Consider the following 20,679-nt stretch of genomic DNA (forward strand, 5'->3'; position numbering starts at 1 on the left):
TTTATTTTCACCACTCTTTTGACACTTTCAGTTACTTTTATTGATATAATCTTCATTTCTAGACTCTCTTCCAGACCCCTCTCCCTGTCTTTTCTTTTCAATCTCTAGCACACCCTTTAATATTTCCTGAAAATCTGGTCTCTTGGTTAGAAATTCTCTCAGTTTCTGTTTATGTGTAAATATTCTCATCTCGCCCGCATTTTTTTTTAAGATTTTATTTTTTATTTCTATCTGCCCCCCCCCCAATTGTCTGTTCTCTGTGTCCATTTGCTGTATGTTCTGTGTCTGCTTATATTCTCATTAGGTGGCTCCAGGAACCAATCCTGGGAGCTTCCGGAGTGGGAGAGTGGCGATCATTCTCTTGTGCCACCTTAGCTCCCTGTTCTGCTACATCTTCTTATTGTCCCTCTTCTTTTGTTGTGTCATCTTGCTGTGCCAGCACTCCGTGTCGGCTGGCACTCACAGCAGGGCAGCACTCCCACATGGGCCAGCACTCTGCATGGGCCAGCTTGCCTTCACCAGGAGGCCCTGCGCATCAAACCCTGGACCTCCTCAATGATAAACAGGAGCCCAACTGCTTAACCACATCTGTTTCCCTTGCCCTTATTTTTGAAAGACAATCTTGCCAGATATAAGATTCTTAGTTGGAAGTTTTTCTCTTGTACTATCTTAAATATATCATACCACTGTCTTTTTGCCTCCATGGTTTCTGGTGAGAAATCAGCATTTAATCTTATTGGGTATCGCTTATATGTTATGCATTGCTTTTTTCTTGCTGTTCTCAGAATTCTCTTTGTCTTTGGTGTTTGACTTTCTAATTAGTATGTGTCTCGGAATTGTTCTGTTTGGTAAATTCTCTACCATTATTTCTTCAAATATTCCATCTGTCCCTTTTCCCTTCTCTTCTCTTTCTGGGACACCCATAACACGTATGTTTACACATCTTTTACTGTCATTTAGTTCCCTGAGACCTTGTTCAATTTTTTCAATTCTTTTCTTCATATGTTCTTTTGTTGTACACTTTCAGAGGCCATTTATTCAAGCTCATCAATCCTTTCTTCTGCCTCTTCAAATCTGCTATTATATGATCCTAGTGTTTTTTGAATTTCATTTATTGTGCCTTTAATTCCCATAAGATCTACTATTTTTGTATGTACGCTTTCAAATTCTTCATTGAGCTCACCCAATATCTTCCTTTTTTTAAAAAGATTTATTTATTTATTTCTCTCCCCCTTACCGCCCCCCTCCCGCCAGTTGTCTGCTCTCTGTGTCCATTCACTGTGTGTTCTTCTGTCTCTGCCTCCATTCTTGTCAGCAGCACCAGGAATCTGTTTTTCTTTTTGTTGTGTCATCTTGCTGCATTAGCTCTTCATGTATGCAGTGCCACTCCTGGGCAGGCTGCACTTTTTTCTCATGGGGCACCTCTCCTTACAGGGCGCACTTCTTGAGTGTGGGGCTCCCCTATGCTGGGGACACCTGTGTGTGGCATGGCACTCCTTGCGCGCATCAGCACTGTGCCTGGGCCAGCTCATCACATGGGTCAGGAGACCCTGGGTTTGAACCTTGGACCTCCCATGTGATAGGTGGATGCTCTATCAGTTGAGCCAAATCCACTTCTCCCAATGTCCTCTTAATATCCTTAATCTCTTTAGCCATCTCATTGAATATATTAAGGAGATTTGTTTGAACATCTATGATTAGTTGTCTCAACTCCTTTATGTCATTTGGAGGCTTATCTTGTTCCTTTAACTGGGCCATAGCTTCTTGTCTCTTGGTGCAGCTTGTAATTTTTTGTTGGTGTCTTGGCATCTGGCTAACTACAGTATTTAATCTAGGTGCAGTTTTTCTTTTTAGTTTATGGTTTCCTGCCCTTTCTCTCTTGCTGGTTGTGCAGTAGGAGCCAAGGATGTAGTTGGTGCTACAAGCTATGGAGGCTCAAGCTGCCCTCATTGCCCGAGGGACCGATGAAACTTCTCCCAATTTTCTCCTTTGCCAGGGGTCTGGACAGAATCACAGCTATGTGGAATAATCCAAATCATGCAGGCCTAAACTGTAGTTGCCCAAAGGGACTGATGAAGCTTCACACCCCTTTCTCCCCTGCCTGGGGCAGGGATGAAGCTGTAGGTGTGGGCAGAAATCTACACAGTGCGGGTCCGAGATGACTGGATTTGTCCCAGTAGACTTTTGATTATTCAGTCTGTGCCAGCCAGAGGTACCTGCAGTTACCTGGATAGGCTGGTACAGGGCCCGCCAGCCTCCTCCCTGCCAGAAGTGGGGCTGAAGTCTAGGCTAGGGCTGCAGGCCGATTTGGGTGAAAGAAACCAGTTCCTACTATCACTGTGATTTTTAGTCAGCCCGGCTTCCCCTCATTCTGGGGGCAGAGGCAAAACAGTGGCTACCAGCCTCTTTCCAACTTAGACAGGTTCAAACTTTAGCTGTTCCTAGGGTTATACCTTAGCCAGCCAAGTCTACTAATCAGTAGCTGTAATCTGTGGCCAACCATCTCCTCTTCCCCTGTTTTTGGAAAATGGATTCTAATTCCAGCCACAGAATAGCTCCTGGGGCAGCCTGTGCTGCCAAAGTAGGATGATCACTGGCCTCCGTGGCTTGGCTGGTAATTTCCCAGAGAGGCTGGTGCAGGTCCCCCCAGCATCCTCCCTGCCGGAGGTGGGGCTGGGGCTTATGCTAGAGCTGCAGTTTGATCTGGATGGAAAGAAGCTGTTCCCTACCAGCCCTGTGATTTTCAGTCCACCTTGCTTCCCCTTGTGCTAGGCACAGAGTTACAATGGTGGCTACCAGCCTCTTTCTGACTTGGACAGGTTCCAACTTTAGCTGTTCTTAGGATTATACTTGAACCCATTGAATATACTTATCAGTAGCTGAAGCTGGTGCCCAACCATCTCTTCTTCCTCCCCTGTTTTTGGGAAGTGGAGCTTTCAACTCCAGCCCCGGAACAGCTCCCAGTGCAGCTTGTGCCTCCAGTGAAGGATAGGCACTGGCCTCCGTAGCATGGAGCGCTCTACTTATAAATCTTCTCTGCAAATGATCAGTCTCCTCCTTCCATTCCTTCAGGAATATTGCAGGATGCTCTTCTGCTTGCCAGGAGCTCCCAAACAGGTGCCTCAGCTAGCTCCAGATAGTTCTGGGTGTTTACTAACTGCCCTATAGCAGGAGCTGACTCTAGGAGCTCCTTATTCCACTGTCATCTTGCTGGTTGTTCCCCCCACTAAATTTTTTATGTAACATTTATGTAATCTAAATTTTCTTTAGAATAGATAAAGAAAATTAAAAGAATAAATGGGAAACATACCTCTTTGATTTGTTGGACGAAAGATTTGTTAGAAAAAAAAATCAGTGATAAGATGAGGAGGCTAAGCAGAAGCTGTCCTCATGACAGCATTCTGAGGAGTCTTTCTTAATCCAAACGGGATTCTTTTTAATGACTAAGTTTCAGATTTGGAATTGCACTGTTAAAATTAAATGTATGTGTGAGTCCTCTATCTCAGTGAGTTTACCTTACACTGAAAAAAGAGATCAGAACAAAAAATGCCGAAATGTCAATAATTGTTATCTCTGGATAGTGAAACTGTGGATAAATGCATTTTTCTCATTTTCTAAAATCAGTAAATAGGCCCCACTTTTTCTAATTAAACTTTTTAAATTGAAACATACATATAGAGAAAAGTACACATATTTAAAGAGTTTAATTTAATTGATTTTCACAAATCAAATACATCTCTTCAACCAGCACCCAGATCATGAAACAGAATATTTCCGGCGGCGGACTTGGCCCAGTGGTTAGGGCGTCCGTCTACCACATGGGAGGTCTGCAGTTCAAATCCTGGGCCTCCTTGACCCATGTGGAGCTGGCCCACGAGCAGTGCTGATGCACCTAAGGAGTGCCCTGCCATGCAGGGGTGTCCCCCATGTAGGGGAGCCCCACACGCAAGGAGTGCCCCCGTAAGGAGAGCCGCCCAACGCGAAAGAAAGTGCAGCCTGCCCAGGAATGGTGCCGCACACACAGAGAGCTGACACAACAAGATGACGCAGCAAAAAGAAACACAGATTCCCGTGCCGCTGACAACAACAGAAGCAGACAAAGAAGACGCAGCAAATAGACACAGAGAACAGACAACCAGGGGTGGGGGGGAAGGGGAGAGAAATAAATAAATAGATAAATCTTTAAAAAAAAAAAAAAAAAAAGAATATTTCCTGCACTCCAGAAACCTCTCTTGTGTGCCCCTTCCAGTCCTTAATCACCTTTCACTATCCTGACTTCAGACCTCTAGAGGTGCCTATTAAGTTCTCTTCCCATTTGCTCTCATGCCTGTTTTTCCATGCCATTGGGCTGGGAAGGTGCTTGGCAGAGGCTTTGCACTGCCAGTGCATATGAAAATGTCAGTGCTCTCACAAAATCCTTAAACAATTCTATATATACAGGCCCTCATTCTTATTCACCTTTGAACTTGAACCCATTCCAGGAGGGCAGAAAGAAATGAACTGTAAAATGAGTAAATCAGCTGTTTATAGCCAGGAAAAAACCAACACACATTATGAAAAATAATTCTTAAATGTCAGACAAAAGGAACAGAAAATATTCCCCAAATATTTTTTTCCCTAAGAAAGCCATTTTATATATTTTATTTATGTCTTTTGGGTAAGCAGTGAGCCAACTTGTTTCTCAGAAGGAGTTCCCTACACTTCTGTGGTGTTTCGTTTTGAGTCTATCCTACGCTCACACCCCTTTGGCATTGTTGTGTACTGAGATTTTGAAAACGCAAAGGCAGAGATGTGTTGTCACTGTGCAGAGATGCAGCGCAGTGGGTTCCAGTTGCAGCGTTTGCTGTGTTGCCTAGGCACTCCTCAGGTGGAGATTCTTCTCAGGAATGGTCTCCATCCTCAGTGCTCTAAGGGCTGAAATCCCTTTGGTCCTGCTTTTTGTCCTGGTGGAGTAGAAATGTGAAGTTTTCTAGCTTGGGCATCAATCCCTAGGATTGGAGGAAGGCAGTTTACTTTCTCATGACCTGGGTTAGCAGTACCAGTGGCCCTCCAGAAGATACTTGGATTAGCAAACGTCATTCCAGTATAGGTTAGGCATCACCTTCCTTTTTATCCTTTCACATCCTCAAGCTGCTGCTTTCTGGGCAGAAGTGACCTCTCTGTATTCCCAGGGCAGACCAGTGTCAACACCTGTCATACCTAAGAGTGCTGCTTTGTTACCCCTTTGTCATTCCTGTCTGTATCTTAGCTCTTTTTGTGACATGGGGCCCATGGTACCTGCTCAGTAAGTGTTTGCTGGGTCACTTGACTCTTATCTAGTTACTTTTTACATGTGGGACCAGATAGCCAACTCTGACTAGTTAAGCCTCTTTCCCCAATGGTATTCACCCATGTTTGTATGCTCTTACAGGCATCTTATTATAGAAAACTTTATCCCTCTGGAAGAAAAAGGTAAAATTATGAACAGATCCTTCTTTGATGAAGAGGAAGATCATTGGAAATTACATCCTATAACCAGGCTGGAGTAAGTCACTATTGACGTTAAGTAGAAAGGTGGGAGGTAGGGAGGAATGAAAGAATGTTGGTAAGCTGGACTTGGCCAGAGGAGTCTGTAAGAACACCATTCCTTTAAACTTGGAACCATTTGCATTTCTGAGACTATGCCTCAGATATGTGAGGTAAAAGTCTGGGGATGGACATGGTATTGGGAATTGTGAGACTTTGCCACCAGTGAACTAATGACCTTTCCCAAACTCCTGACTTGCACCTTCCCCAGCTGTCAAATGAAGGGTGTTAGGCCAAATGAGGGGCAGTAACTAGATGTTATCTTGTGTGTCAGTTCCAGTCTGACAAAATGTGTTGAGAAGGATTCTCAGTTGTCGTGCTGGAAAGATGGGAGATGGCTGCCAAGGATGCAGGGGTGGGGGTGTTGGCAGCCATACTTCATGTCTGCCATCTAAGAACTGGATGATAACTAAAATGCCTTCCAGCTTAAAAGAGGTATGGCACTCACAATGGAATCAGAAAGTGATTCTAGCAGAAAATAGAAGTAGCTCCTGCATTATTTCCACGTCCAGGAAATTTTCTACATTTGCTTCTGTTTGAAGCAGGCTCGGGGTCTTCCGAGTGCTGGTCCAACAGGACCAATCCTGGGGCTGTGGGATACAAGGCACCTAGGGCTTTAACCACTACAGTCTATTTTCAGGAATCAGCAGATGATGAAGAGGCCGGTCTCGGCTGTGGGATACAAGAGACCATTGAGCCAGCATGCAAGAATGTCCATGATGATTCGTCCAGAGGCCCGATACAGGGTGAGGAGTTTGTTCTTGGGTTTCTCTCCTTCCCCTTCTGGAGGAGTTTGGATTTGTATGAACCCTTAGGCACCTTTGTGCAAAGTCAGAGTGTTTGTACCCTGACTCTTTCCAGAGGTAGTTGAGGACATTTATTATAATAAAAATAATAAATAAATAAGTAAAATAGAATGTGATTTAGAAAATGAAGATTAGAGGAGGAGGAGAGTGCAAGCGTACTGTCCATAGTGGCCAATAAACAGTAATAGTAAGCTTTATAGTGGCTCTTTGGGATTACTGGAGAGAATATGGATGTCCAGTAACAGGAGATGGAGATGTGTTAAAGAACCGACATTGAGTGCATATTATTTAATGTAATACTGTGTAGTTATTGAAAGTGGCATAACTGAGCACTGTTTAATGACCCCAAAGTATTTAACAATGAAAATATCCCAAGAGTTTCCATTTATAAGCACTTTCTGTGTGCACTATAGTCAGCACTTTACTGCTTATCTAACAGAACCTTCCCACCTACTCTATACAGTCAGAGTCATTACTTAAAGGTGGGGTTGCTGGTAAGTGAAGGAACCAGGAGACACAGTATATTGTTAAGTGGAAGAAGCAAGTTATGAAACAGTTTGTACACATGTGCATATATGAATTAAAAAATCTGGTGCAGGCAGTGGACTTGGCTCAGTGGTTAGGGTGTCCGTCTACCACATGGGAGGTCCACTGTTCAAACCCTGGGCCTCCTTGACCCATGTAGAGCTGGCCCACGCGCAGTGCTGATGCGTGCAAGGAGTGCCGTGCCACGCAGGGGTGTCCCCCGCGTAGGGAAGCCCACGCGCAAGGAGTGCGCCCCGTAAGGAGAGCCACCCAGCACGAAAGAAAGTGCAGTCTGCCCAGGAATGGTGCCACACACACGGAGAGCTGACACAGCAAGATGATGCAACAAAAAAGAAACACGGATTCCCGTGCTGCTGACAACAACAGAAGCGGACAAAGAAGAAGACACAGCAAATAGACACACAGAATAGACAACCGGGGTGGGGGGGAAGGGGAGAGAAATTAAAAAAAAAAAAAAATCTGGTGCAGGGGAATGGATGTAGCTCAGTGGTTGAGTACCTGCTTCCCATGTCTGAGGTCCTAGGTTCAATCCCTGGTACCTCTAAAAAAAAAAATTCTGGTGCAAAATGTATCAGAAAGTGAACTTGACTGATTAGCTCTGGTTGATGGAAGTACACTTAATTTAAATTTTCCCCTTTTGGCTTATCTATATTTTATAGCTATCATTGAGGAATGTGTTTTCTTTTCATAATGAAAGATTATCACTTAAAATGTTGTTAATGTTTTTGAGTCTCCATTGGTAGCAAGAGCAAAAAAAAAAGATCAAGATCATTTAGTTCTTCAAGTGCTGTGTGTTCTGACATTAAGTTATGTAAAATAGAGAATGCAAAAGAAAAAAAGATATATTTTTGTAGTGGGGCTTTATATAGTGGAAGATGAGTGGTGTATCAAACAGAATCCTCACTAGCATTTTTCTAGCAGTTTTGGATGGTGCATATCTTGTCAGTTACGATGAGCCTGAAGCCAAAAACTGGATTTTAAAGCCCACAAATCAAATACGTGGGGTTCCAGGGGGCTACCCTGGTTCAAAGGTAGTTAATGTGGTGGCTCTCTAATGTTTTTGTCATCAGACTCATTTTATCAAGGGAGACTTTATGCAGTATCCCAATATAAAAAATAGATCATTGGAGCCACTCCCTCTCCTACCCTCTCCCTGCAGTGGCCCTTCCTGCCCCCTTTGGAGTCCTCGGGCTTGACCTCTGCGACCTGGGAGCAGCTGGAGGAGCAAATGAGCATATCTGACCATGGGTGTTCTTCCCTCTACTCACTTGTCTGTATTAGGAACTAGGAAGTGATCAATTTACAAGGCTAATCACGAGGCAGGTGCCCAGTCTGATTTTTCAGATGTGGTTTCAAACACATACTTTGCCGTGTTCACCCTCCTCATACATATACTGTACCTACCTTCACCCTCCTCTGCAACTGAAATGTTTGGAAAAGCTGCTGTAGATGGTGAAATTATTGGTGATTGCCATTTTTTCTTCGTCATGCCATTCTGTATTTTCACATTGTCTGCAGTAAATGAGTTTTAATTAGTTCATCGTTACTCTCTGATTATTTCCCTAAGGATATAATACATACTTATTATTTTTAAAGAATGAAAAATACAGAATAGCATAGAGAAGAAAATAAAAATCATTGGTAATCCTGCCAGGAAAACAATAATAAAACTGTATCACTTCTTCTAGGTGGGCTTTTGATAGGTTCTGAATAGCCAGTATTTTGCAGTTCTTTTCTCAGAGGGGGTATAGCTTGCTTTTATTTTTTGTGTCTGAGTTGAAGCCAACATAGATGGTTCTGACTGTGCTTCTGCAGGCAGAAAACATCGTGCTGTTAGAGCTGGACATGCCCAACCGGACCACCAGAGATTATGAGGGCCCGGCCATAGCTCCCAAAGTCCAGGCTGCATTGGATGCGGCTCTGCAGGATGAAGATGAGATACAGGTGGATGCATCATCCTTTGAAAGCACTGCAAATAAGAAATCCAAGGCCAGGTGAGTGGCATTTCATGACCTATGTTTGAACAGACCAAGTTGGAGGGTGTCAAGAGTGCTTGTTTATCATGGGACACTTTGAAGAACATACCAGAAGCATTACCATATTACTTCTATGTTCACTTATTCCACAAATATTTATGGTCCAGGCACTATGTCAGGGAAACTGAATACCAGAAAACGCAAGGCACCCAGTTCCTACCTCTAAGGAGTGTGTGGTCTTGTGGAATAGAGGTCAGTTCTTCAATTCCCACCAGGTACTAGGCAGTTCTGAGTGCTTTAAAAGGGTTCTCTCAATGCTTTCTTGCAAAAACCTATAAGGTAGACATTTCCATCCATCCAAATTTACCTATGAGAAAACCAAGACTTCAAAAATTTGAGAAACTAGCAGGTCCAGGGAAACCCAATTAGTAAATGGCAGAGCCAGGGTTCAAACCTGGGTCTTTTTTGACCTGCAACCCAAGCTCTCAGCCTCAATGCTAAATTTACCTCATGCTTTAAAATAACCAAGTACTTAATTTGGTAATAAATTAAAATCCTGTCTTATTAAATTCTGGATAAGAGTTTAAGGAAAACAACTGGGTAGAAAGCCAAAAATGGAAAAAATTCTACCTGCAGACTTAGTAATTTTTACCAACTTGAGAAGACAGTCAGGATTTGATTTTAATGGAAGAACAGGAGCTAAGCATTGGAGTTTCTGCCCTGAGGTTTCACATCTCTGTTGGCATCTGATGTCAGCTACACCCAGAGGGTCAGGCTGGGCCCATCTCATAGGTTTTCCCATTGAAATTACATTGGCTTTCAGGCCATTGAGGAAAGACCACCTTAAGATTTCTAACTCCCCTCATGGCTCCGTTTGTTCTTTTTTTTAACTCATTGTCTACTTGTTGTCCATTTGTTTCTTCTTTAGGAGACACTGAAAACCAAACCAAGGACCTCCCATGTGGGATGTGGGCACCCAACTGCTTGAGCCACATTTGTTCCCTGCATGGTTTTTTTTCGCTGTCTGCTCATTTTTTTGATTTTCTGTGTGGTTTTTTTTTTAAGATTTATTTATTTATTTCCCTGCCCCTTGTTGTTTGCACTTGCTCTATGTGTCTGTTATTGTGTGTCCGTCGTCTTTTTAGGAGGTGCCAGGAACTGAACCCAGGATCTCCTATGTGGGAGGGAGGTGCTTAATCACTTGAGCTACTTCCACTCCCCACTTGTTGTATCTCATTATATTTTCCTCCTTATTTCTCTTTGTTTCATCATCTTGTTGCGTCAGCTTGCTTCGTCAGCCTGTCGTGTCAGTTTGCTGTCTTGTTCATCTTCTTTAGGAGGCACCAGGAACTGAATCCAGTACCTCCTGTGTGGTTGGCGGGTGCCCAACTGCTTGAGCCACGTCCACTTCCCTCTGCTCATTGTTTTGTTCATTGTTTTTGCTGCTCCTTGTTTTTGCTCATTGTCTGTTTGTCTTCTTTAGGAGGCCCTGGGAACCGAACACAGGACCTCATATGTGGGAGGAGGGCACCCAACTGCCTGAGCCACATCTGCTCCCACCTTGAGTTTTTTTTCTTTTTTTATTATCTTTTTTTTTTAAGATACATAGATGACACAAAATGTTACACTAAGAAATATAAGAGGTTCCCACCTTGAGATTTTAGTGGCACTAATGGGAAAAGGGTCAGATATGTCAGGGACTGAGATGGAGACATTTAATATAAATATGTGTTTGACTTTTGCAGGCCTAAAAGTGGAAGGAAGTCGGGATCTTCCTCGGCTTCCTCGGGAACCCCAGCATCTCAACTTTATCCACAGTCTCGGGGACTAGTTCCGAAGTAAAGCCAGTTGCTCCTCTCCCAGGGCATAAACAGTATTTGCTTCTGAGAGAAGAGAAGAGCAAAAACCTGAAGAGAGGACTTGAGCCCAGACTCTGAATTGTTTCCCCTGAGGAGAAGCAATGGCCTCTTTGCAGATTAACCGACTTAATCTGGGTGAATCATGCTGGTCCTAATCTGGCACTCAGCTCTTCTGGGAAGCCTCTTTTAATTAGCGTCTCAGAAATGCATGGGGTAAGGTAATGCGCGATAGACAAAGTGGAAAGCAAGAGCATGATCAGTGACCTTGCTTCCTTTCTCCCTTGCCATCTTCTCCTCTTCTTCCCCTTCCCTCTCCTCCTCTTCCTGCTCCTTTTCCAACCTCTTCTTTATACTGGGCTCCTTTGTTGTCGAACAATAGGGCAGAATCAGGAGTCACCTTAGAGGACCAAGTCTTCGGAGTCTCAGGATAAAGTGACAGTGAGGTTGAAAAACGAAAGCCTTAGAACTTTATGGGTGCTGGTTCTGTGAGGTAGAAATGAGAACTCTTGTTCAAATCCAAGCCCTAGCTGGACATTCTCAGCAATCTTGCTTCCTCAGTAAGAAGTAGATCTGCCTTTAAGACCTGTTGAATGAGGCAGTCTCCTAGGAAGCTACCAGTTTCTGCTCTTGAAGGATTAAGTGTTGGAAGCAATAGAAATACCATTCCCTTTGCCTCCTTGGAGAGTTTAGGGAAAGAAGCTTCTTTAAAACCTCAAAACCATGGTTGTCCTGTCAAAGACCTAAGTCAGTAAGCTGGTGCCATGTCCATACACCGTGTCATTTTCCTCTCCATTTGTCACCATCTTTCCCCATATATGTGTGCTCCAGGGCATGCTCCACACTGGGCCTGTTTCATGTGAGAGAAGGCAAGCTGGCTCTGCCTTCTCTGATGGGACTAGAGTTGGGGGAAGAGGAGGTAGAGTGGCACTTCTGAGTTGTCCATTTTGTTCGTATCGGCATAAGGATGATAAGGCAGATGTAGAGATGGAAATGTGAGACTCGATGGTAAGGGGAGATATAACAGATGGAAGCAAAGGAATCCTGCCTGCCTTCAGCAGAAAACTCACCCTACTCTAGGATCGCAGGCGGAGCCTAAGATGGCACAAGGAGTGGGCTTAGGCTTAGAGGAAAGAGTTAGGAATTCCCGTTTACATATGCTAGTTTGGTTTATAAGTTTTAGTTCTTTGTATTATTAGGATTCAGAGTTTTTGTTTTTGTTGGTCATTAGGTGAATGTTACTCATTTGTTCCCCAAGAGAGGCTCACAAGAGTGTGTGGGTGTGTAAGCATGTTGGTGCTTGTTTCTGTGAGTGTGTGCACATGTGTACTTGTGAGAGAGAGACCAAGAACTTGCCCAATATTAGATTTACACTAATGTGTGGCTACTGCCTTTTGTCTGTGTTAAAGGCCCATTGAGGGGCTAATCCAGGCTAGGAGTACTCCCACGTAGGGGTCTGAGTCCATGAGCCGAGCCCGAGGGGACAGTGTGAGTCCCCAGGTCTCCCACACTGGTGCACCTTGCTGGCATGGTGCCTCAGGAAGGTAGCAACTCGGGTAGGCCTTGGGTTGTACTGTAACTCAGCTGCTCAGTTCCCAGGGCACATTTCTGGATCAGAACTCGTGGGAAAGAGGAGGTACCAAGTGCAATGTCTTAGCATTCTGCAAAGTGGAGATCTGTCTCCTTTTTAGTAATCATTTTTTCTGAACCCACGGCCCTTTTCAACAGTTCCCAGAGCATAACGGAGCCTTCTCTCATCTTTTCTTGGGGTCAAGCCATGCTTCTTTCTGGTTTACTAAGAATTTGCCTGTTTGACTAGGAACCAGATGATGAAGTGTACAGCCTGAGATGGTTATCTGCAGGTTACACCTGTCTTTTGCATGACATTTTTTCAAAGCTAGTCTGAATTCTGTAGGCTGAAAATATTCATTCTAACAAATCTGAGAATTGAAAACTACAGATAACACCTTTTTATTGATGTCTTGGGTTGGCTATTCTGACCAAGGTTAGTTGAGAAGTTGAGTGACACATAGAACTTTTCTAAGAAGAACGTTAACTTGACAGGCGATATTGTGAAAACAAGCTTACCTTGTACTCAGCCATGTTTATCTCCCAGTGGTCCGTGGAAATAAGTAAAAGGAAACTTGTATAGCATGTGAAGTTGCCCCCTCCCAAGCAGTCTCTGGTGCTTTTCTTCTTTCAAAATGAATCTGATAAATATTTGAATAGAGCAGATGGTGGAATGTCTTGCTGCCACCAGAAAGCTGCTGCTTTGGGTTCTGAATTGAGCCAAATGTGTAGAGGCCTTACCAAGCCCACTGAGGGACCAGATTTTCATAACTGCCGTCATGCTAGAATGTTTCGAGCCATCTGAGGGCCTTCTTGCCAGCAGCAGCTAGTGAAGTCTGGAAGCAAGTCTAACAGGACCTAAGAAGCTCCTCTGGAAGAAGGAGTTTGAGACAGTGTGTGCAACCCTCACCAGACCCCTTTTTTGCTCTCTCCAGTAGGAGTGGATTTGGCTTCATATTTTAAAGTCACATGTCTCTCAAACCCCTGGATTCAGAACTCAAGGACACAAATTATAGGCATGAAGCACTTTCTGAAGACTCTGACCTAACGCTGGATTGTCCCCTGTCTAATGCCTGCATGCTGCTTGAATTGCTCCAGCCACAGCTCCATGACCAAGGGCGCCAGAGAGTTCTGCAGCTCAGGCATGGGCCTCTCTCTGCTTTTTCTGTCTGACTCTTGTTAAGTTCTCCCTCACTGAATGTAGCATTGTTGCCAAGTTTCTGAGAAGTGTCGATTCCCTGTTAATGCAGGATATCAGTTCTGCCTCATATTTCCCACTTGAAGTCGAGGCTTACTGCGAGCATCACCTTGGACCATCTGAACACCATCAGTGGACAAAAATGGGGCTATAAATATACTCTAAAGCCATAACAAATGCTCGGAGGGAACTGGATAAGAATAGTGGGCCTGGCTATTGTCTATCATGTAAGACTTTGTCTTGCACTGTTCAGAAATCTTCCACTTTTTCCCCTGCCCTTGCTTCTGTAATGAAATGCTTTTGAGGTTGTGAAAGGAATGATCCTGGGGCAGGCAGGGGCGGTGGTCTTTATGGCTCCTTGGAGTTGCTGTTGATCTTGACCTTCTCTTTGGCTACCTTTAGACAAAGAATATGCCAATACTTGGGGCTCTAAGTTTTACAATTGATATTTATTTGTATCATCTCTTTGTCTAGGAATGTAAAAGTGATTCTAAACTAAGATGTGTAATAAAAATCAATCAGATTTATTGTACCTGCAAAAAGTGTCCTCATAAATGACTAATGCTTTTAAAAATAACATGCCCATGGCTGACACACTGCCACCTTCTTTAAACATTAAAATTTTTCTATTGAAAGGAGGGTGGGAGTGGAAAATGAAGGTTGAACTAGAATGCTGGCATTTAATAATATGTAGTAACAAGGAAAAGAGATGTAAAATGAAGAAAGGCAGAATGACAGATATGTGCTGCTCGTGTTTTTCCATGATATTCCTGAGACAGAGGTCTGGGGAAGAGGTTGAGATTTCTTTGAACTTGTGTGTTTTCTTTTTTAAATTCCTTTAAATTTATTGTACATTCTACTTTAAAATATATCTATTTTTTTAGACAAAAACATTTTGTTATTTGCCATCAGATAAAAAAAAAAAAAAACCACCAAAAATGGGCCATACATTTGTCCTGTGGTGTCTCATAAGCCAAGGCCAATTGGAGATTACCCCTGAGGGTTTGAGGGTTTCACTTAAGAAGTAGGGACTGAGTAGGAGGAACAGACTCTTGAATCTGAGCTGGGTTTGAATTCTGGTTCCACCACTACTTAGTACCTATATGACTCTGAGGAATTTAATTGATCTTTTTGAGCCTTGGGGTTCTTGTCTGTAAAATGGGATGATAATCTCCACCTTGCAGGGCCATTGTGAGGAGTCGAGATACTTTGAAAGCAACAAGCATGGTATGTGTGGTTCAGAGAACACATTTTTAAAATGTCCCTTTTCTGCGATGGGGCCCTGTGTTTACATGCCACCGTGAACCACTTGTTTCCCAAGAAACTAGAAGCCAATACTGGGTATACCATCTCCAGAAAATCCTAGGCCCATATAGAAAAGCTGTTAACCATTTAACAAATATTTTTTGAGCTGTTCCAGGCACTGGATATATAGATCTGAGCATCAGAGGCACAGTCCCTGCCCTCTGTATAAAGTGTAAGTGGAGCTTACACTTTAATCAAATCCATACAGATATATAATTACAAATTGTGAAAAAAAATGCTATGAAATGATATTGTAGGATACTGTGAGAAAATAATAGGAATATAATTTAGATTGGGGAGGGTGAGTAAAGGAAAGACTTGGAAAGGTTTTCTGAAGAAATGACTTTTACAGCAAGATGAAAGGACGAGTTAGATGGACTAGAGAGGAGGGAAGGAAATTTGTGAAGGAACAGTGGGAACAACATTGTGAAGGTCTTTATAGCAGAGAAGTAGCATTTCTCAAGAAGTATCTGCAGTCCTTTTTAGCCCTCACTAGAGGGAAGCATGGAGAACTATTGTAGAATGACTACAGTGTAAAAGTATAGGACTTTTAAGAAAGTAACAAGAAATTTAAAGAGCACAAAGAGGACAGTGGCCTCTGTGACTTAGGCAGAATATTCTTAATTGTGTTTCTTCATAAGATGCCCTCAACCTGTGTGTAATGTTCCTATACCTCCCTTTCCTTTCAAGAAGAATTGAAAACCATAGCTTAGCCTAACTAATTATTAGTTTAGATTTGTTCAAAATCCATTTGCCAGAAAACCGAGTCCAAAGTGGGATTTGAAGAACTGTGAATGTGTTCTTGAAAAGATAGAATTCTGGGTTGGATCAGGGGCTGTTTTATCGGGGAAGTTTAGGGCAGGGCAGCTAGGCAGCTTGGAAATTGCTGCTGACTCACCAGTGATATTTTCATCTTCTAGATTGTTTAAAAAAAAGTCAAGAAACTTACTCAAACCCTGGCAACTGTATTTTGAATTTCAGGCTAATGATTTAAGCATTGGGGCTCATAATTTTGGTAGGCTCTCTTGTACTAACTAAAGTCACCATCTGATTGCAATTTACCCCGAGAATCTGTTCTCCAAGGTCGCCAGGGACCCTGTGGTAGTCACATCTGTCAAATGAGTTGTCAGTAGTCTTTGTCGAGAACATAACTGTAGTTCTCGCAGCTGCTCCTGTTTCTATCACCAGACTTGTGGTTAACCGGTCCCTGGGTGCTTCAGTTAGGCGAACCAGCTGAGGACTTGCTGTTGGGGCAGGGAAACGGGCAGTGCAAGAAGTCGTGTAACCCTCCTCTCTGGGGAGAATGTAGCTCACAGGCACTTGTTGCATGTCTGTTGTGCACCAGGTGTTTTGCTCTGCACTGGAGACAGGAAAAGAAATAAAATATGTTCCAGCCCTTTTGAGGAGAAGGGCAAAAGAAAAACAAAGGGCAGTCATTCAGAGCAGTCACTGCCTGTGAGAAGACCTGCCTCTTTTCACATTGTTCTCCCAGCCTTTCCGAGGCTGGCACCACACAGGCCTCTTTTTGGTTCTTGGGTCATGCCAAGCTCTTTCCTGTCTCAGCACTTTCACACATGCTGTACCATCTACCTAGAAACTTTTCTCCCTACCCTCTGCTTGGCTAACTCACCAATCGGGTGCTAGTTCAAATGTCACCTCTTCAGAGAGGCCTTCCCCAACATCCTAAACCATTCTAAAGCCAGTTTCCCCATCTTCTCTTGTCTGTGTAGTCTCTCTTACCATACTTTGCTTCCTTCTTAGCCTTTTTTCCAACCTGTAGTTATATATTTCTTTGCTTTGGTCTCTTCCTGCCCTCTGCCACGCCCCCTCCCCCCCACCCTCAGACACTAAGTTCCCTATCTTGTTTTCTCCAAGCTTGTTACTTATTTGAATTGGATGGTTGGATAAGTGCTGACACCCACAGTTTAGGACAATGTGTTATCTGTCAGAGGAAGGAGCCATATGCCAGGGGAGGTCAAGGAAGGCTTTGCAAAGGCGGTAGGTTTTGAGATGTACTCTTGCAGAATGGGTAGGGTTCCACCCAGCAGGGGAGATGGGAAGAGTATACCGGACAATGGATCGACACAACCAAGCACATGGAGAGTTCATAGTGGTTGGGGAACCCATGAGGCCTAGAGTGATGGGAGTGGAGAATGGAGAACAGGGCTGGGAAGGCTGTACTCCACAGTACATCCGGTAGATGGACGGAGAATCCTTGAAGGCTTTTATTTGTGGGAGTGAAGCACAGCCCTGTTTATACTCGAACATTTTCTCCTTAAGCCAGCCTTGCATGCTATTATTTCTCTTTGAGATAATAGAAAGCAATTTCATTAAGTGCCTACTTTAAGTCTGCCTGCTGTTCACATAGTTTTTCTGGGCTCAGTTTGCACATCCCATTCTGCCGAGACTTTTCCCTGACACAGCTCACTACCCAAGGAATTCCAAGGAGTGCTTGAGCTTGACTCCAAGGTCTTGGTTCCCTAGGAATGGGACTGAGGCATTTTTCAGGGCAGTGGGCTGGAAAGTGGCACTTTTGCTGTATTCGGAAGTAGAGAAATTAAACTTTTGCCGTTGGTTTTGAAATGTATCTTCCTTGTCCAGCCACTCAAGATTCTGTTCTGAGTGTCAAGGCAACAGCCCATGGACCCTGCTCTCTTGGAGCTCCCAGTCTGGTAGGGAAGATAAGCTGTTCACAGATAAGTACAATTGAGGGTGACCAGTGGCACAGATCCGGCACTGGGGGTGGATGAGCAGGGGTGCATAGGGGTTCACGGATTTCCATAAGAAGCATGTTAAACCCAATGACCAGCCTTTTTGATAGATTATCCCAGGGGAAGTGAGAAGAGCCAGGGTTTGGGGGTCAGGTTTATTCACTTTTTGAGCATCTACTGTGTGATAAGCACTGTTCTAGGTCTTAGGGATACAGGATGAATTCCAGGTCTTCAAGGATGTCACATTCTAGTGAGGGAGACAAGTGGTTACTAAGTATGGACTGTGTCAGGTAGTCAGAAGTGCTCTGAAGAAAAATACAGCGGGTCAGAGGTTAGAGAGTGACAGGCTGGGGAAGGTGGTAACTCAGTTAGGTTGGGAAGTCAAGGAAGGCTTATCTAAAGCAATGATGTGTTACATTTGAGCAGAACCCTGGATGAAATTAGGGAGCCAGCAATGTGAGTATCCGGTACCTGGAGGAAGAGAACTCAGGAAGAGGGACCACAGTGCAAAGGCCTGGACTTGGGAGTGTGCTTGGGGCACACACAGCAAGGAGGCTAATGTGGCTAGTGGGTAAAGAAGTAGGAAAGGCGGGAAACAGCCAAATCTGAATTTTAAGTGAATTTGAATTTTAGGTTATTAGGGATTTTTGAGCAAAAGAGGGAAATGATGCTTTAGAAGGAGCCCCCCTCCAGTTGCCATGTGGAGAACAAACCATGGGGAACAAGGCGAGAAGGGGAGGAGTGAGGAGACTGCTTAGGAAGGCTGCCATAGCGCTGAGGAGAGATGGTGGGGTGGGTGAGGGCGATGGAGACTTGGACCAGACCAGGTGGTGGAGAGGAGAGAAGTGATAATACATCTTAGGCAATTTTATATATTACATTTCCCATTTTAACCACTTTCAAGTATAAAATTCAATGGTGGTAATTATATTCACATCATTGTGCTACCATCACCACCATCCTAGTATATATTTTAATTTGCTGATAATGGATGGGAGGTGAGAGGGGGACAAAAAGAGGCAAAAATGGTTGACCCGAAGCTAGATTGAAATTCACCTCTGCCACTTCCTTCCATGTAGCTTTTTAAAAAATACTAGCTTTATTGAGATATAATTCACCTACCATACAATTTATCCATTTAAAGTGTACAATTCACTGATTTTTAGTATATTCCCAGAGTTGTGCAGTTTTCACCATCATCAATTTGAAAACATTTTCATCACCCCATGGAGAAACCCTGTACCAATTAACAGCCACTCTCCATTTCCTCCCAAACCGGAGCTTTAGGCAACCACTACCCTACTTTCTTTCTGTCTAGGTGGCTCTTTTAGGGACTCTGGAGCCCAGGGTCTTCAGCACAGGCGGACTGGGAGGTTTCAAAATATTAACAATGGGAAACACAAGAGCATGCCTGCAGGCCAAGCACGGTGGTGGTGCCCCAAAGAGGGGCAGCCTACTCCCCACTCCCCACCTGCTACCCACTGTCCCTGCTGGAACTCCTGGTTCCACATCACAGAACAGGATGGCCTTGGTATGTTACTGAGGAGCTTGAGTAGTGGAAAAGAGTGTGGGCGCTGGAGCCATGCTGCCAGATTTTGAATTCCAAACTCACCATTTACCAAGTTTGCCACTTTAGCAAGTTGCTTTAAACCTCCCTGTGCCTGTCAAAAAGGGCTCATAGCAAGTATGCCCAAAATGGCTGTGAGTTAAAATGTGAGGCACTGGTATGCAGTGAGAGCTCAGTGAAGGCTGATTGTTGCATTGTCCTTATCACTATTAGTCAGTTAAGGAGTGCTGCTGACAGGGGGTGGCTTCTAACTTCAAGACCAGGAGTGGCTATTTCTCTTTTTTTTTTAAGATTTATTTTTTGTTTATTTCTCCCCCCCCCACCCCAATTGTCTGTTCTCTGTGTCCATTTACTGTGTGTTCTTCTGTGTCCGCTTCTATTCTTTTTTTTTTTAAGAAAGAAGGGAGGGATCTTTCTTTTTCTTCAAGATTTATTTATTTATTTACTTATTTCTCTCCCCTTCCCCCCCGTACCCCAGTTGTCTGTTCTGTGTGTCTGTTTGCTGCGTCTTTGTCTGCTTTCTGTTGTCAGCGGCACGGGAATCTGTGTTTCTTTTTGTTGCGTCATATTGTTGTGTCAGCTCTCCATGTCTCTGTGTGTGCGGCACCATTCCTGGGCAGGCTGCACTTTCTTTTGCACTGGGTGGCTCTCCTTACGGAGCGCACTCCTTGTGAGTGGGGCTCCCCTACTCGGGGACACCCTGTGTGGCAGGGCACTCCTTGCGCGCATCAGCACTGCGCATGGGCCAGCTCCACATGGGTCAAGGAGGCCCTGGGTTTGAACCGTGGACTTCCCATGCGATAGGCGGATACCCTATCCATTGGGCCAAATTTGCTTCCCAGGAGTGGCTATTTCTGAAGGCAGGCAGTTTCAGGGGTAATGGTGAAGCCAATGGTCTATTTTTAGCCTTGACTGTGCTTCTCGTTGGATCTGTACCTTTGAAAAAGTCATTTGTCGCCTTAAAGCCTCAGGTTCCTCGTCGGTAAAGTGGGGGGTGAAAACGGAATCATCCTTACTTCTCTGTGGAGAATCCAGTGGCCTATTCAGTACCTGCTATGTGCCAGGCACTGTTTCGAACATGACAGACAAATCTCCCTGCTCTCCTGGAGATAAGTTTAAACACTTTAATTAGTTAATAGGCAAATAAATAAGAATCTATGTAAAGCACCTACTGCTTGGCCTGTGGTGAGCGCTCCATAATGTTCATTATGTGAACACACTTTGTAAAACTGGAGAGCACAGCATAGAGGTAGGTCTCAAGATGACTGACTTTGAGGACATGTTGCTTTCACTTAAACCTGACCTCATCTCTGCTCAGCTGCCAAGTCCCCTTTCCACTTGCCAGTTTGAAATCTTTGCTTCTCGTGGTGTGGAGCTTTCTCCTTTCTTCCCTGCAGCTGGCAATTACTCAGTGCCATTTGGGGCCAGGCGTTCTGCTGGCTAAGGGGGCTATTGAGCTGAAAAACCAAGGCGGAGTGTGGTCAAGAGCATGAACGGAGAAGTCCAGCGCACTCTGGGCGTCTAGCGGCCAGACAGATGAGAGCCAGACTGGGAAGGAGCTGAGGTCCGGCTGATAAGTT

General features: G+C 44.1%; 1 protein-coding gene across 12 annotated transcripts in view; it reads left to right on the forward strand.

The window, feature by feature from the left end:
- Positions 1-14,058, forward strand: part of KIF3B (kinesin family member 3B) — a 60,147-nt gene extending 46,089 nt beyond the window's left edge. For all 12 annotated transcript variants that reach the window (XM_012527399.3, XM_058286881.1, XM_012527401.2 and 9 more), the window contains 4 exons: positions 5,411-5,524; positions 6,206-6,311; positions 8,733-8,911; positions 10,639-14,058. In XM_012527399.3, the coding sequence (XP_012382853.1) occupies positions 5,411-5,524; positions 6,206-6,311; positions 8,733-8,911; positions 10,639-10,735 (496 nt within the window). In that variant the 3' untranslated portion in view covers positions 10,736-14,058. The remainder of the gene's footprint in view (positions 1-5,410; positions 5,525-6,205; positions 6,312-8,732; positions 8,912-10,638) is intronic.
- Positions 14,059-20,679: the final 6,621 nt, after the last annotated feature.

Source organism: Dasypus novemcinctus, chromosome 24 (genome assembly GCF_030445035.2).
Source record: "Dasypus novemcinctus isolate mDasNov1 chromosome 24, mDasNov1.1.hap2, whole genome shotgun sequence".
Classification (NCBI taxonomy): domain Eukaryota; kingdom Metazoa; phylum Chordata; class Mammalia; order Cingulata; family Dasypodidae; genus Dasypus; species Dasypus novemcinctus.